The 18,685-nt window shown below is 35.7% G+C and overlaps 1 protein-coding gene across 3 annotated transcripts in view; it reads right to left on the bottom strand.

The window, feature by feature from the left end:
• The window catches only part of LOC149790154 (ubiquitin carboxyl-terminal hydrolase 37-like), a 79,242-nt gene that overhangs the window by 16,863 nt on the left and 43,694 nt on the right, over positions 1-18,685 (bottom strand). For all 3 annotated transcript variants that reach the window (XM_089972143.1, XM_089972146.1, XM_089972144.1), the window contains exons 12-17: positions 17,422-17,553; positions 13,529-13,693; positions 7,761-7,838; positions 4,790-4,910; positions 2,292-2,387; positions 866-961 (exon numbers count right to left, since the gene is read on the bottom strand). In XM_089972143.1, the coding sequence (XP_089828269.1) occupies positions 866-961; positions 2,292-2,387; positions 4,790-4,910; positions 7,761-7,838; positions 13,529-13,693; positions 17,422-17,553 (688 nt within the window). The remainder of the gene's footprint in view (positions 1-865; positions 962-2,291; positions 2,388-4,789; positions 4,911-7,760; positions 7,839-13,528; positions 13,694-17,421; positions 17,554-18,685) is intronic.

Raw genomic sequence — 18,685 nt, 5'->3', positions numbered from 1 at the left:
ACATATACATCAACCAAGTCCGATATATGTCATTGGCCCATGCGCTATTATGAATCGTCATTCTTTTCTGGATGACACAGAGTCAGCTCATGGAATACACAATGAAGAGACAAAATATTTACAAGTGACGGTTTTTTCTAAATACCAGGGTGAGAGATTAATAATTCTTTTAGTGAAATTATCCACAATCCATATCTGTATAAAAATTTGTATTGTTTGATAACTAATAATTTTTAATCGGTAATTAAATTAGCATTTTGCATGACAAGACACCCACCCCTCGTGCTCCTGTGTAAAAACGAGACATTGTGGTAGGAATATGTAATTATTAAGGGTTATCAAAATTTGTCCATTCATAGTTTACAAAAAAGTGTTTACAAGTTGATGGGGATTCCAATATTATTGTGATTATTGTTATTAATGCCATAACGTGATCACAACACAAGGTCTCCTAATGTTTAATTTTAGTACATCCCATGCAGACTGTATGTTCTTGTAGTTATAATTCACTTGTGGAATGCCATGAAAAAAACTACGACATTTTGGTTTTTTTAGTACAAATAAGTAGTAAAGAACACACAAAAACACAAGTCAATGCAACAAAATCAGTGACAGGTATGATATTTACTGATATTAAAACTTCATTTAAAGATGCACGACGTGTCGTTACAAAAATGGTGCTTATAGGACAATCTATATAAACAGCATAATAAAAGTTCTAACTATCCTAACACATATACATGTATATTTCTACCTGTATATCAAATGATCCCACAATACTGACAGATAGATAAGCAGACAGAGAGACTATTTATAAGCAAAAAACGATTGCTGACAAGATCCAAATAGATAAATAACGACTGACCTGTTTTCTCTCTTCTGCCTCTCTTCGACTCAACTCAAGAATGTTTTCCAGTTCTGTATCATCTTCGTCTGTAATTCCTGAAGTCTTTTCAGATAACTGGATGAAAAACAGATAAAAGGGAATGAATACTTTGGACTGAAGACATTTAAACAAGAGGCCCAAGATTAGATGGCAAGTATGACCAAACTCTGTTCTGAAATATGGTCCCAAAAGTGTTCACATGCTCAGCCAGTAAGATGCAGGATCACTTCATTGATCTGCATGGATCTTGCTTATAACTATACACAACTGATCCTGATGATATAAACTATCTATCAAGTTCAATCAAAATCCAAGTATGATATCAGCTATTTACCAAGTTCAATCAAAATCCAAGTATGATATAAGTTATTTACATCATTTAGTAACACCTCAGCACAGTGTTATATGGATGTATTATCATTTAGTAACACCTCAGCACAGTAATGGCTATACAGTTTAAAAATGTGAAATGACCTGCACAAACAAATGTTACTAAAATAAACCCTAAATGTTACTAAAACAGATCTACGCAAAAAGTACTTGAGAAAAAAAAGTAATGTTAAAATTCTGTAAAATGCATATAAGATGAAAGAATAAGATCACAGACCTAAATATTAAGTAATAATAAAAGATAATGATGTGTGTCTCAATGATTACCTAACTCACTGGAAATGATGATGATATAACTATGTTAATCAAACTCAAAAGAGAAATACAACCCCAGAACAGTGGGTGGGTGTGATTTGGATTTTCAACGTAGCTTTAACAATTTTTCGGTCATATCACTATGAAGTCAGCAGTATGCCAGTTTTTAGTGATATCTAGCATTGGGGCATCTTGCCAAAGACATGTAGCATGATGTCCCACCCAGTCACATTATCATGAGTGCCAGCCAACCAGTCCTAACACTAACCTCTTAATGCTGAGCGCTTAGCAAGGCAGTTGTTAGTGCCATTTTTATAAGTCTTTGGTATGACTTGGCAGGGGTTCGAACCTGCAACCTCCCACATCAAAGACAGATGCTCTAACTACTAGGTCAACGAAGCGGTCAAATGGTAACAAGCAGTTGTTGATGAATGGATGTCAAACAGCACACGATGAATGATGGACCAAGGGCCATGCAACAAGCTCAGCTGACTACTGATCAGGTGAGATAAATATAAACCTCAAGAAATTAAGAAATAGTGAAACTTGATGTACAGACATAAGATTGGAGAAATACAAGGATGCCTATAAGACACAACTTATGAGATGATTGATGTAATAAAAGCTCTAACTGATAAATAGCAAACATACATGTATATTTTTTATCCGTATATCAAACCATCAATCAATCCACAGACAGACACATATATAATCAAAACATGACTGATGACAATAGCCAAATTGATGAATAAAAACTGACCTGTTTTCTCTCTTCTGCTTCTCTTCGGCTCAGCTCGAGAACCTTTTCCAATTCTGAATCTTCATCTGTAATGATGTCTAAAGGCTTCTCAGATAACTGAATGAAAAGTAAATTAAGGGGAATGAATACCCTGAACTGAAGAAAACAACTTAAAACAAGAGACCCAAGTTGACCCAAGACCACTCTTATGACTGACATCTACACCTAAAAGCCAAATTCAAGGGTAACTGACAAAACAATAGCTATAATGAACAGTGGATCAGTAATTGTTTACAGATAATGTTTGCTGAACACAGGACCATGCCATTAGCTAATTTGGTCTTGTGGTATAGTAAACTAAACTACAAAACCTGAACCCAACAATATGGTACAGTTGAAGAAATCTTGATTCAAGACGTAATGGCAAAACTGTAATTTATAAACTACAGTTTAATTTTCAAACCTCCTCTTTATGGGATAGTACTTATTATATTATGAGAATACAGTAACACTTATTAGAGTGAAGTCAAATTCAACCTTTAATACATAAAACTTTCACTACTACAATTATATATCTTCAGAAATTAGTTTTTCTTATGCCAATGATTACATAGTTCACCTCTACAAAGTTTAACGTAGTCTCCAGTAGTCATAGTAAATATTAATTATCAGGCAGAAATTTCAGATCAAAGTGATCTTGGCAACAAAATACTGGTACCATTTCAAGTTTGTTTCCTTATATTTTGTTCTTTCATTCCTGATATTTTAGAATGTTAACTTACAATCTGAACTATACAGCCAGTATTGTAGTGTCATGCCAGACAATCGCATACATACAATCGGAACTATACAGCCAGTACTGAGGTGTCCTGCCAATCAATCGTGTACATACACACATACATCTAAGGTTACAGGGCATAATAAAAGACACAAAAAAGCAAGAGAAAAAAAAATTGGGTTCCATTATATCAAAGTACAATGATCTCCCTGGGATGAAACAGGATCAATCTGCGAGAAAAGTTCAGCTATAGTTAAACTATTCAGTTTTTAATCAGCCTCCAATATGACCAATCAATATGTAGTACTTGTTTTGCTCCAAAATCAATACTATAAGATCCTCAGTACATCAAAATTTTGTATGGACCCTTAATTTTCAGATGGCCCATTGCTTTCTATAATTTTACACTGGAAATTGGTCCATTTGAACTATCAAAATGATATAGTGGTTTCCTTATGGAAATGACTTAAAGATGAGGACAAAAATAAGTTCATATAAACCATGGAATAACAGTCATAAACCATGGAATAACTGTCATAACAGTCTCATATAGACCATGGAATAACATTCATAACAGTCTCATATAAACCATGGAATAACAGTCATAAACCATGGAATAACAGTTACAAACCATGGAATAACAGTCATAACAGTCTCATATAAACCATGGAATAACAGTCACAAACCACGGAATAACAGTCATATCAGTCTCATATAAACTATGGAATAACATGCATAACAGTCTCATATAAACCATGGAATAACAGTCATAAGTCTTTCTGGGTTTTTATTGGGGTTTTTTAAATATTGTTCTTAAAATCTGCTTTAAGTTATTATGAGTCACACATTACTAGGTGAAAGTCAAAGCTGTGAGTGTCCCTTTATTCAGTCCACATATCTAATTCCTAAGCTCAATAACATGTACAGATACGCATGCCTAACAAATTACATTTGACATGTCTAAACTGACTACATTTATTTATAAAGTTAACATGCTTCTCAGGATGGACAGACAGGACCAGATCAAGACACACACACACACACATTTTAGCCCACAATTAGTTTTCTGCTGAGATGGTGCACATGGTCAGTTGCATTATAAAGTTGTTGTTGTTGTTGTTGTTGTTGTAGGGCATAATGCCATTTTTCAGCACACGATAGGCTATACATGGTGGCCAGTATTAATGGTGGAGGAAGAACCCAGGAAAACCCCAGAAAGAACCACCGACCCACGAGAAGCTACTGGCAAGCTTTCTCACATATCCACCATTATAAAGTACCGCCATCACAATAACAATGATCTAGCAGTGATGCAAATGCAATCTACTATTATGAAAAATCTGATTTCTTGTGCGTAATTCAAGATGAAATCTAACGAGCTGCTCAGGGGAATGGGGATGGGGGTGGTTTTTGGTGTTTTACACCACCACAGCACCTTAATGTTATATGACTCACGAAAAGTGCTATGAGCAGATACCATGGCAACCAATATGGAGCACACCCGATGCCAGAATCTGAATCTGCACTCTTGGCTGTAAGTCCAAGACATCAATTACTCAATTACTCAAGCAACACAGCTTTACAGTTATGGGGGGAAAGAAAGTGGGATCCAATCAAGATCGTCACAAACTAATTCAAAGAAATAATGGAACAAAGCTTAGATAACCTCAAGTCAAAGAAAGTACAGCCTTAAAAATAATTTTTTTATAAAAATGAATGGCTTTTGAGAATCGTGGATTACCTTGGGAATCTTGTTCAATGTTCCGTCTTTCACAGCATGCTCAAGAGTCAGCTTCTTGCTTGGGCTATGTTTACTCTCCTCATCACTGTCTAGAGAAGATCTTATTCTCTTGAATTTAAACCTAAGCACAAGAAAGAATATTAGGAATAATGCAGCTTGTTTACTTTAAACAATGACCCCTGTTTACTTCAAACAATTACCCTTGTTTACTTTAAAATCTGACCCGTTTAATTCAAGTAATGATACCTGTTTACTTCAAACAATGACCCCTGTTTACTTCAAAGGATGACCCCTGCTGTTTCAAAGAATTTTCTTAAGAGTCTTATCAGCAAAATTTTGTACTGGGAAATCTAGACAACTGTTATAATTAAAGAATCATATAAAGTTAACATTAAATATCAGAGTGTTTAAATCTAGATCTTCGAGTACAGCTGAAATCACAAAATCAAATGAACAGCTAAGAACAAAAATTCAAATGTTAATGTTTAAGTAAAGCTGAAATCACAAAATTAAATGCCAATGTTTGAGTACAGATGATCTCACAAAATCAAATGCTGATGTTGACAAAAAAATCAAATGTGTTAAATCAGCTAAGACTGTTCTGTTCATTTAAGTCGTTGTTGTTGTTGTAGGGTTTAACGCCATTTTTCAGCACAAGATAGGCTATACATGGCGGCCAGTATAATTGGTGGAGGAAGAACCCTGGAAAACCCAGAGAAGAACCACCGACCCACGAGAAGCTACTGGCAGGCTTTCTCACGTACCAACGTTAGCCGAGGTTGAGACTCGAACTCACGCAGACATGTTCATTTAAGAACAAATCATCAAAACTTTATAATGATAATACTGTAATATATCAACAGACTAAAATACTGTCTTTCCAATGATAATGATGCAACCTATCAATAGACTACAATACTGTCTTTAAAATGATAATGATGCAATCTATCAATAGACTACAATACTGTCTTTATAATGATAATACTGCAATATCTCAATCAACTACAATAATGTCTTTACAAATATTCTGATAGAAATCAACAAATTGAACTCATGATCAGACTCAATTACGTGATTGTTTCGGACGTCAAGTGATGGCAGAAAATTCCCGGGTTTTTCCCCGACTTTCATCAATATTTGCGAAATTCAAGGACTTTTCATGGTCAATAAAAAATTGTCATTTCTCCCAACTTTTTCCCAATATCCCGGTAGCGTGGGAACCCTGAATGATAATACTGCAATATATCAATAGTCTACAATACCATCTTTACAATAATAATACTGCAATATATCAAGACTACAATACTGTGCTTGCAGTAATAATAACACAAATATATAAACAGAGTACAATCTTGTCTTTACAATGATAATATAACAATAAATCAATAGACTACATCTCGATGTGCTGATAGATGTACAGAGTAACACCCATGTGATAATTCTTCCAAAAGTCTGAACCAATGAAGTACAAAGCAAACTGCTTCACACAGCCTCAAACAAATTCTATGGCCTTCCTTTGTATCTTAAGTGCAGGTCATCCACAAAGTTTGATAAGGAATGTACACTAGAACAAAGATATTCTTCAAAATCCATTTTTCTTTAGGTCACAACAGCCATAACATGACTTCTGGACCCTCAAAATCAAAAATGCTTTTTCCATAGTTTAAATAAAAGCTCTACATAAATTCTGGTACAAACTTGTAACTTAATTCTTAAGTTGCTAAGCAAAAATCCTTTTTCTTCTCTCAGTCAGTGACCTCATCCTTTGTCCTTCTGATCCCAAAGTCAATTACTCCTTTCCCAAGCCCATCCACAAAGTTTGGTCCAGTGCGTGATGTAATAACTAATGTTACAGTCCAGAAATCATTTTTCTTTGTTCATTCACACTGATCTTTGATTTTTCACCTTTTGACCCCAAAACTGCTAGACTTCTTTCTTACACAAGCAAACAAAATGTCCAGCTATGCGATGTAGAACTAATGTCAACAGATGTCTTCCTAGTCTCAAACACAAGCCATGTAAAATATCTGTCCCTGGTCAAATACAGAGAACTAAAGATACTTTGCAGAAACAATTATTTTAGTCATTGTGACCTTGAACTCTGACCTATCACCTCCAAAATATATAGTTGTCTTTACTGTCTCACATGTGAGCCACCTACAAAGCTTTGTCACAGCTTGTGGCATAGGACTTGAATTCTTTTGTGGAAGCCGTTTTCCACTCAAGTACTCTGACCTTGACCTTTTAAGTGTTTTACCCCAAAATCATTGTCTTCCTTGCATCAAATGTAAGCCATCAACATGTTTGGAATACATACTGAGTATTATTTTGGGGAAAATGTGTCCTGCTTTCAGACTATGTGATCTTGACCTTGATCTTTGGTACCAAAATCGGTTTCTTCCTTGGCCCAAATACAATATACTTTAATGTTGGTAGATGGTGGAGAACTGAAATCACTATGTTCGGATGCTATCAAATTATGTTTATTTATTTCAGAGCAAGTTATTAAATGTTCTATTTTTAGTAACAGCTGCCCTACTTAACAGTGGATCAACTTCATCTTAGAAAATCTGAAAACCCATTATACCAGGTTGCTTTCTTTCAAATTTGGTCAAATTCTAATGAGTAGTTTTGAGATTATCATTTAAAGTTCTGGGTTTTATTTGTTTTAGCAAACATAGCCATGATTGACAGCGGATTGGCATCATTTGTACATACCTGAGAGGCCTTTATGTGAAGAATCTTCCTGCCAAGATTGAATGAAATTGGTCAAGTAGTTGTTGAGTTGAAAACAGCAGCTGCCGCTGAAGCGTGTTGGACGATGCATTACAATAACTGATTACAACACACTGGGTCATACCATAAGCTCAACTGGCCTAATGGCCAGATGTGCTTATAAACAAGCATAAATCTAAGATGATCCCATTATTTTCGGACCATCTGACAGGGGCAGATCTTAAATTTGATTTACCCTGAGGTCTGGTAATCCAATTTTCTCCTTGCTGTATCGTCTGTTCTGTTTTCAAAGAAACTGCATGACTTCAAAGGGCTGAAGAAGAAAAATGCAAAGAAGTGTGCAAATTAACCAACAGAGAAACAAGAAGCCTCATTCTGCCTGAGATTGATCACCTGCCTGGTCTCTGCCGAATAGCCAAACACAAGACTAGTTGGACAACAAATCTGGATAAATAGGATGCTTCCTGTTGAATTTTTTCCCACTGCTGTTGATTGCATGTTATTGAAAGAGTTGCTGCAAGGTTTCTCTGGTTTTTGTTCCTCCATATTTGATGGAAAAACTGCATTTTGTCCAATATTGAAAGTTTCTTATGTCACGATTCTTTGTGTCAATGTTAATCAAATTCCATTCAGTTGTATATTTAGATATAATCATACAACCATTCTTTTTACTTTGAGTAATGATAGCCATATTTAATGGCAAAACAGCACAGTTTGTATAAATCTGGAATGTGAGTAAGACAACACTTTCTCTCATATCTCATACAGTCCATTATAGCAGTTTCAAGAAGTCAATAAAGGTTTTTCTATTTTTAGTAACAGCTGCCATACTTTACAACTGTATCATTTATACAAATTGAAAGCCCTTCTGTAAAAACATGTAGTCATTTCTGTTGAGTGTTCTTTCTTTTTAAGAAGTTGCTGAAACGATTTTTTCACAAATGTTTGGTATTGGCAGCCATATCAGATGGCAGATTGATTATCATATGCACAAATCTGAGAGTGCTTTACAGCATGATGCTTCCTACAAAGTAGTTAAATTCTGTTGAACAGTTTTTCATAAGTCATTTAATTGTTTTCCTATCTTTTACCACGGTGGCCATATTGGATGGCAGTCTGGCATCTTTTGCAAAATATTAAGACCCTTCTATGCCAGGATCAAATTTGGTCTAAATCTGTCTTATGATTTTTCTGAAGAATAAGTTGCAAGGTTCTTCTATAACTGCTGATTGGCATCATTTGTTCAAATCTGAAACACCTCAACATTCAAATGCTTTCTGTCAAATTTGGTCTAATTCTATTGAGAAGTTTTTCTGAAGAAGTTTATTTTTTGTTCTTAGTAATGGCAAAGTGGTATCATTTGAACAATCTTTGTGCCATGATGCTTTAGTCAAATTTGGTCAAATTCTAGTAAACATATTTAGGGAAGTCAAATTTGTATCATTTGTAACAAAGTTTAAAGAGACCTCATGCCAGGGGTGTGTGTGTGTGTGTGTGTGTGTGTGTGTGATCTGGATTTTTAGCGTAGCTTTAAAAAAATTTCAGTCATATCGCTACGATGTCTGCAGTGTGATAGTTAATAGTGATGTCCAGTACTGGGGCATCATGCCGCAATCACATTATCCTGACAGCAGGCCGACCAGTCCTAAAACTAACCTCTTAATGCTAAGCGCCAAGCGAGGCAGCTGTAAGTACCATTTTTGTAAATCTTTGGTATGACTCGTCCAGGGATCGAACCCATGCCCTCTCACATCTGAAGCAGATGCTCAAACCACTAGGCCACCGGAAAGGTCCTCATGCCAGGATGCACAAAATCTATCCAACAGTTCTAGAAAAGTCACAAAGGTTTAAACAATGGCCATATTTGATAAAAAATTAACATCAGTTGTATAAATCTGAAAGCTGTCTCTGCCAAAATTTGGTCTATTTTAAGCAACAGCAACAATATCTGCTCCAATTCTGTAAAGCTGATTTTGAGAAGTTGTCAAGATTTTTATATTTTTAGTAACCATGACCACATCTGATGATCATTTGCATAAATCTGGAAGGACGCATGTCAGGATGTTATCAAATTCAATAAAAATACAAGTCAGTGGTTATGAAGAGGTTGTTTACAGGGGTTTTAATTTGTAGTAATAGTGGCCAAAACTTTAAAGGCTTTTATGCCAGTATACTCTGTGCCAAGTCAGATTAAAATTGGTGCAAGGTCATACCATAAGCTCAAGTGGTCTTACAACAAAGTGCACTGAAATGTTGAGAAGTACCTTTGTCCATTTCATATGTTTGCAACAACTTAGCTAAAAAAGGACTAACTAGACATCATAATAAGTCTTCGTTAAAATGTGACTATTCATTCAGGATAAGTAGCAATAACAAGATTTTAGGATGGCTCCTCTGCTTGCCATACTGGATATCATACTGGCACCATTTTCATTTGGGACCAACTACACATCACACAGGTCTTCTGGTGAAAACCCCATGTCAATATGATTTTCTGAGCAGCAATAACAGTTGTATGGATCGGCAGCATGTTTATTAAGGAACATCAAGAGTCTTGTAGAGAAAACTCCACTTTGATACATCCATCCATTTGCGATAAGATTTTCATGAAGGCCAATGAGTTTCTTTTTGCTCTGCTCTGTAAGACCCTACTGAAAACAAAATCTTTTAAAGATGTTACCTGTAGTTGTATAATCATTAATCTTAAGATTTTTTTCTTGAGCTTAATCTGTCCCTTATGTGTATGAATACTGTACTTGAATATGTGTATGAATACTGTACTTGAATATGTGTACTTGAATATATGTATGAATAATGTACTTGAATATGTGTATGAATACTGTACTTGGGAATCCCCTTTTACAGTCTGCTGACGGGTCATATATACACATCTAGCTTTGCCAGCTGGAACAAGTTCAAAAACTGTTCTTTATGGTTCTTGTGTATGATTTTTCACAGCTGACATGTATTATCTTTTGGATACTTTTGTTTCAAAATAAGATTTTTTGCCAACATAAGCCAGTGTTCCCTTTACCCTCATTTGTGCTTCAGAGACCTCCAAATTTTTAATCTGACCCCCAGTTCTGATACCAACATTTGGTTTTTACTTAGTCTGACCCCCTAGTTTTGACACCAAGGAGTTTTGACTCTCAGTCTTGTACCCCTAGGGGATACACTGATAAGCTCTGCCAAAGTTTAACTTTCTTGAATTAGCCCTTTACTGACTACTTTGTAAGATTTACTATTCCATAATGATGTAATAGGATTCAAGTCCATTAATGTTTTAGTCTACCTGTTCAGACAAAAGTATTTTAACCAAATAAATATCTTTACTTCTTAATTTCATTTTTAGATATTTATTCTCATGTATAAGATTTATATGAACCTAGGGCTATATCGTTTTGTAGCACATAATCAAGCTGGGCTCAACTGCGATAAGAAACAAATTGCACTTTACGTCTAAATGGTCTGAAATTTAATTTGGCATTTGGCTTGTTTGTTTGCCTTTTCTACTTTTAATTTCTAAGTACCACTGAAATAAGGCTTTACCAGCATACAGTCTGTCTGAAATAAGGCTTTACCAGCATACCGTCCGTTTTAATTTCAAAGTACCACTGAAATGAGGCTTTACCAGCATAACGTCTGTTTCTGTCTAAAACGAGGCTTTACCAGTATACTGTCTGTTTCTGTCTGAAATGAGGCTTTACCAGCATACCGTTTGTTTCTGTCTATCCAGCATGTACATCAGACTCCTATTTAACACCATTTTCGAGTATATAATAATTCACTGTTATTCCCATTAACACCTTCCCTGCTTCAATAATCTGACACTACTTACCAACTTTAAAAATAAACTGCCTTCATCACCATGATTAACCAGCATTTGCCGAACAAGAATCTCATGATGCAAAGTCCAAAACTATGACAGAATGCTTGCTTCAGGGCCCGATGTGCCAATCAAAACTAAGACAGAATGCTTGTTATGGGGCCCAATGTGCCATTCAAACTATGACAGAATGCTTGTTATGAGGCCCATTGTGACAAACTATGACAAAATGCTTGTTACGAGGTACAATATGCCAATCCAACTATGACAGAATGCTTGTTACAGGGCCCAATGTGCCAATCAAATTTAATTTCACCATTCATAGCAAGCCGAAGAAACCAGATGTGAAAACAATTACAAAATAAAAGAACCTAAAATATTTTTACCATAACGACTTAAGTTGCAAAAAGCAATTTAAGGGCAAACAGTCGAATTAAGCTGTATACTGTGCCGAGTACATTTTCTATGCGTGAAATGAAACTAATTTGAAGGTGATGTGATTTTGATTTTTAACATAGCTTTAACAATTTTTCAGTCATATCGCTACGATGTCTGCAATGTGGCAGTTTATAGTGATGTCTAGCACTGGGGCATCATGCCGCAGACATGTAGCATGATGTCCCACCCAGTCACATTATCCTGACACCAGGCCGACCAGTCCTAACACTAACCTCTTAATGCTGAACGCCAAGCGAGGCAGCTGTTAGTACCATTTTTTAAGTCTCTGGTATGACTCGGCCGGGGATCGAACCCACGACCTCCCGCATCCGAGGCAGACGCTCTAACCACTAGGCCACCGGAGCGGTGAGACATCCAGGAAAACTAATTTGAAGGAGTAATCTCAGCAATTCCAAATTTAGGAATATTTCTCATGCATCACCACTTTCGAAGTGTGCGAATTTGTACGAATTTTGCGCAAATTGCTTATCTCTGTTAATATGCACAATGTTTTGCTCATTATGCTTAAGATATAAATAAATCCTGTTACCAAGATTAACAGATACTAGATGAGAATAATGGTCTCTAGTTCCAGACAGGTAACAAGTTCATCTAATCAAAAATGCAAGATACTATGGCCTGTACTTGATGTCTGATCAAATCAAATAAAAATATATAGCATAAAAAAGATCTGCAACAAGATCAGCCAATCAGATGCAAGATGACCTCATTAATATGCATGGCCCCTTCTATCGTGTCAAGTGAGAATATTGTCCTTGTTTGATTAACATTTTTTGGTGTCGTTAAGTCGATCCCTTTTGTCGAATGGAAAACACTAACCATGACAACAGTTGTCAAATAAGGAAATTGAAAAACAAAATGTACTCGATAGTTATTTTATAGGTGAAAAAATGTGTATTTTTTTTTTAAACCAACAAACTAATACCACGAAACCACATATTTTAATAGTTGTGAGTGATTTTGGCACATCTTTTTGGGGGGCCCCGAGTGGCCGAGTGGTCTAAAGCATTACGGATCACTGCTATCTCACCTCTGTCTGTGTTGGTTCGAGTCTCGGATTCGGCTAATGTGGGTATGTGAGAAAGCTTGCCAGTAGCTTCTCGTAAGTCGGTGGTTCTTTCTGGGGTTTTCCAGGTTCTTCCTCCACCATTAATACTGGCCGCCATGTATAGCCTATCGTGTGCTGAAAAATGCCGTTAAACCCTACAACAACAACAATCACTTGTTAAATGAAAAATTACATGTATGGGATTAAAATAAAGAGCATTCATTTATTGACTGTGTCAGCCCCTAGTTAGCTTGGGTGGGTGGGTGTTTATTTGACTGAAAAATTTGAAGGGAAAAATAAACAACAGGTTCATATGTGATTGGACAAGTGGTTTGGTAATCTTGTTCTACATTTGCTATTAAAAGACACTACTTTTGGGCACTGCTATATTAGCCAATAATACTCCATCTACACCAACTGTTTGATCCAAGGCCATTGTTGCTATGATATATTGATGTTTCAAGCTATCAGTGAAAGTCCAAAGGAAAATAAATCTCAATAACCAGAAATATATGTTCACTGAACATGAACAATCCACCAGAACCTGAAAAGGACAGTTGGACAAACAAGTGATGCCTATCATGATGGTTCAAAAAAGGAAAAAGTGGATGGAGAAGAAAAAAGAGGGAGAGAGAGAAAAAAAGTCATGTTTTCTCACATTATGGCTTACCTTGCATGAACTAGCTGCAGCTGTGGAGGTAGGGGTGGTATGGTCAACTCTTCACAGTGAGGCTTTAACGTCAAGTATATCGGGATACCAATGCTCTGTCCCCGTTTCATGTTTTGCGATATTTGGGAGTTATAGCTGTATCTCTTCAGGTGCAGAATAAACACTCTATAAAAGTTTTCAAATAACATAAGGTTTATCTTAATTGATAAAGTAAGTCGCTGATATATTAAAAGTGATAACGGTCATGTAGGCATTCAGAACTAATTATTTCAGTAACTTGGATACTCATAGATCCATATTTGTTTGGAAGGTCACAATTTACATGCCCCAAGAAGTACATACAGCAAAATCAATGTTAAATTACCTGGATATTTTGAACATGCTCAACCTAAAGTTGTAATCTAGTAGAACAAACAGCACTGAATGTCACCTGCTGTAATGTCACAATGAAATCAGCATGTGTTAAAAACTAATTCCCATTACCATGTTTTTTGTTGTGATAGGCATGACGTCTCCTCTTGGCCCAGTTTAAAACCTGTCATTGTAAAAATCAATATCTTTTGTCTGAAACTATTTTGATGACATTTAAGCTGCTAAGTATTCAACAATCTGGATAAACTATGATTTAACTATTTTCAGGGTTAGAAGTGAAACCAAATTTTAAAATATGGGGTTTTTTTTACCAAGGTTTTACAGTTTTCATGAGGTTCAAGACACAAAGCAATTAAAAGCTTACACTCCATCGTGAGCATAACATTTATTAAAAATGTAATAAAGTATGCTTTCGATTTTTTTTCTAAATATTTCCAAACAAAATGAAACTAATGAAAAAGTCAAAATTAATAAATAATTAAAAAACAAATATACAAATACTTAAAAGTTTTTTAAGAAATTTCCACTAAAATGACTTTCTGCAATCCATTAAAGAAATGTAAACATTTAGCTAATGTCATATTTAAGCCTGCAGTTTTATACACAGTTAATACACAATACACTGTACACTATTGACAATATCCTATCTCAGGCCCAATACATTTTCTTTATATGGAATTTTCAAGTGCCAAAAGCTTCTGCCTTTCAAGAGCCCTGTATTCCTCTACTTTATGCCTCACATACTTTCTACTTGCATTGCACAGAAGAAAATGTCACTGTCCCTTTCCAACCATCATGCACACTCTAGTACTGAAAGTCAACTTAGGTGGAAACAACATTTATTATTGCTACTAGCTATGCTCAATGTATTTTGACCAATTTTAAGGAATAATATTACTATGTTTGGATTTACCAGGCCTTGTTATTACATATTCATAGGGTGTGGCGTAAAAAATCACTTATCCGGTCAATACCCTGGAATAAGTTGCACATCGGCTCAAATCACTATTCTTTCCGCAGTACATTCAATTATCAAATTTGACATTCTACATCTATAAATTATTCTTTTTGTTTATTTGAAGAAACAATAGCATAACATTTTTCAGTTTTACAACCAAAAAAAATATATAAAAGAAGCAAGTAAGTGTCCACTGAAGCACCCAATGATTATCAAACTGCTTTAAAGCCATCATCGCCCATCTTCCATTTTATATTTCCACCTGAATGAAGCAATGAAACTGGATGTCACAAAGTTATAGTGACATACCATAAGCCTGATTATTTGTTCCAACTCAACCTTACTTCCCACCCTTGCTATCTCTTTAACTATGACAAATTACAAGGTCACAAACTAACATTATATCAAGCAGGTATGATTGCACAATGATAAACGTTACTGGTTAGCTTGTGTGAGCATCAACTGACAGCATCACAATAAGTACATATAAATAAAAAGTATATTCAGCAATATCACACTTTCATATTTAGGGTTGTTCCATTTAAATATATATGGTACCCAGGGAAGGCAGTTACTTTAAAAAATATATGCCAGGGTCCTTTCATTTCACAGAGCTCATATTAAAATGATTACAAAATTCTAAACTGCATCTATAGGTGAGTAGCCCACTTTAAAAGTGCCTTTCCTGGGTCCCTTATTTGTTTTAATAGAACAGCCCATAACAATGTATCCATTGCATTTAAATCCAATTTTTTTATTCAATGCATTGATTTGTGCAGTTATTTAAGATTATCCTATGACAAAGACAGTGAAATTAACAATGAGTGAATTATAGTATTATTAATGATGCAGGATTATTTCCAATGGCCCTATCCTGAAATTCAGTTACTCATGGACAATTTGTGAAGTAATAAAAATGCAACAAGGTTATCATGAACATAACAGTCTACTATCCAGGTAATAGACACACTAAATATAATGTTCAGAAACCATTATTTTCTAATAAGGGCCACTGACATTTAGACCCCAGAATCTATAGGCTTCTTTTCTATCCCAAGGTTTAAGTCATCCACATCCACAAAGTAAAGTCAAGGAACTTGTTCAAAAACAAAAGTAATTCTGTAAAATGCATTTTTCTTTGATACCCAATAACTCTGACCATTGATATTTTGACCCCAAAATCAAAAGGGCTCTAAAAATGCAAGCCCTACACAAACTTTAAAGTACATAATCAAGTACTAAAGCTATGCAAACAAAAAATGTCTTCTCTGGCCAGTGTCCTTGACCTGACCATTGATCTTTTGATTGCAAATCAATAGGCATCATGGTTACCCATGAGTTAGTCAATCATCCACCCACTTTTACTAAGGTACATTGTCAATAAGTGACATTTTTGTGCAGAAATCATTTTTTCTTCCTGTCACAATATCTAACCTTTGACCCTCAATCGACAGGTTTCTTTCTTACCCCAAATGCATGTCATCCCCACTGTTTGTAATGTAAAACAAATGTTACAGTGCAGAGCAGTGAGCTGACCTTTGACATTTTGAGCCAGAAATTAACAGGGTTTTTCCTTACCCCAAGTGCAAGCAATCCACAAAGTCTGGTTCAGGTCTAAACATTAATGCGCAGAAAATATTTTGACATTCGATATTTTCAGCCCAAAACTAAGAGGGTTCTTCTGTACCCCAAGTGAAAACAGCCAAAAATGTTGGCAAGTGTAGGAGAACTTGAGCTACTGTGCATGAACCATGTCTTTTTTCAGTCAGTGACCTTGACATATCACCTTTCAACCCAAAAAAATTATAGGGAACTTCCCTACCCCAAGACTGTTGTTGTTGTAGGGTTTAATGCCATTTTTCAGCACATGATAGGCTATACATGGCGGCCAGTAATAATGGTTGAGGAAGAACCCCGGAAAACCCCGGAAAGAACCACCAACCCATGAGAAGCTACTGGCAAGCTTTGTCACTAACCCACACTGGCCGAATCCAAGACTCTAACCCACACAGACAGAGGTGAGATGGCAGTGATCTGTAACGGAGAGCGCTTTAGACCACTCGGCCACTAGGGGCCCCACCCCAAGATTGAGTCATATGCAAGGTTTGATATTGTAGATGAGCCAACTCAAGTTGTTATGCAGAAATGTGTGTGTATATGATGGTTTTTTAACATAGCTTCAACTATTTTTCAGTCCTATCGCTATGTCTGCAGTTTGAGAGTTTATAGTTATGTCTAGTACTGGGGCATAGTGCTGCAGACATGTAAGATAATGTCCCACCTAGTCACATCCTGACACCAGGCCAACCAGTCCTAGCACTAATCTCTTAATGCTGAGCACCACAAGAGTTATCTGCTAGTACCATTTTTATAAGTATCTGGTATGACAGCCGGGGTTCGAACCTGCGACCTCCCACATCCAAGGTGGATGCTCTAACCACTAGGCCACCAGAGCAGTCTATTGTGCAGAAATGAAATCAGTAACAAACTGACCGACTGATGGACAACATCAGAACACTCTGCCTTATAGCAGGCAAATAACAAATACAAAACTACAACATACCTTGGCAACCTGACAAACTTATGGGCTACTTCAGACTTTGTGTGTCCACATTTCTCACATGTGTATTCAATACACTCTTTTCTAAAGAATTTATCCAAAGCCTGCTGTAGGTTTGGGGGATGCTGAGGGTCTCTGTAACAACAAATTAAAATGCATGAAATTACAACAAAAGAATCGCAGAATGTGGCATCTTGCCTAACAATGTCATCATATAAGTTTTGCAGACAACACACAACACTTTATATTATATCAGGTATAGACTTGAGACAAGCAATAAAATAAAATCAAAGTTTAAAACAGCAACAGCAACTGATGTAGAAATATATAAACTACTGAAAAAATTGTAAGAAAAAATCTCAGCCACACATGCCAACCCCACCCAAGAGGTACAAGCATAACTGCTGCTATTATAAGTGGCAAAAAAAGTAATTTGGGCATAAAAAGTGTAATCTAGATATTACATGCCAGAATTCAGCAGCTGGTCAAAATTCTTGTCACAAAGGGCAAAATCCATATGGATTAGAACCAGAATACAGACACAAAATATAATGAAAAATTATTTACATTCAGCACTCACTTCAACTAGTCTACATGTGCAACTTTTGCTGAATGATCATTAACTGGAATTCTGGTTGAGTGTTCAGAGTGCTTATTAAATTACTTGCAAATTCTTCTTTTAATGTTTGCAAAGTGGTGTTGATTTTTCACTTTCTGATCTGACATGTTTTGAAGTTTGAAAAAATCTATGTACTCTAACATTTTCAGTCATATAACATCCACAAGTCACACTGTAAAGCATTTCAAATAACATCCAGCACCATTTTCTGTACAAATTTATACTGGTTCACTACCTAACTAGCTTATCAATAAAATGAATCTGTTATGCAAAGTGCACTTTTGAAGAAACCTGTCTATTTTCTTGGAAATGGGGTCAAATACAGTTGCAATAAATAGCAAATAAGGAAAGTCTTATACTATTCCTATCCAGCAGTAACCTTTTAGAGAATATTCTCAAAGTCATAATAGTGGAATTAAACAGATAATAATAAAATGAAAAAAACAATTTTTATTGCTTTACTTTAAATTTTAATGTAGCAAAAAGCATAGTCCATGTGTAGTCTCGCTGAAAATGTAATTTGCTGAGAGAAAAAAAGTAAAGATTATGCCAAAAGCATTAATGGTTGGCATGTACGCAAAGCACTGAAAAAAGACAAATACTGCCGATGAAATCCTACAGATGTTTGACCAAGTTTGCTCATATGAG

This window comes from Sinohyriopsis cumingii, chromosome 10 (assembly GCF_028554795.1).
Source record: "Sinohyriopsis cumingii isolate HCF-2022 chromosome 10, ASM2855479v2, whole genome shotgun sequence".
In the NCBI taxonomy this organism is placed as follows: domain Eukaryota; kingdom Metazoa; phylum Mollusca; class Bivalvia; order Unionida; family Unionidae; genus Sinohyriopsis; species Sinohyriopsis cumingii.
This window is presented reverse-complemented; position numbering and strand designations above follow the sequence as displayed.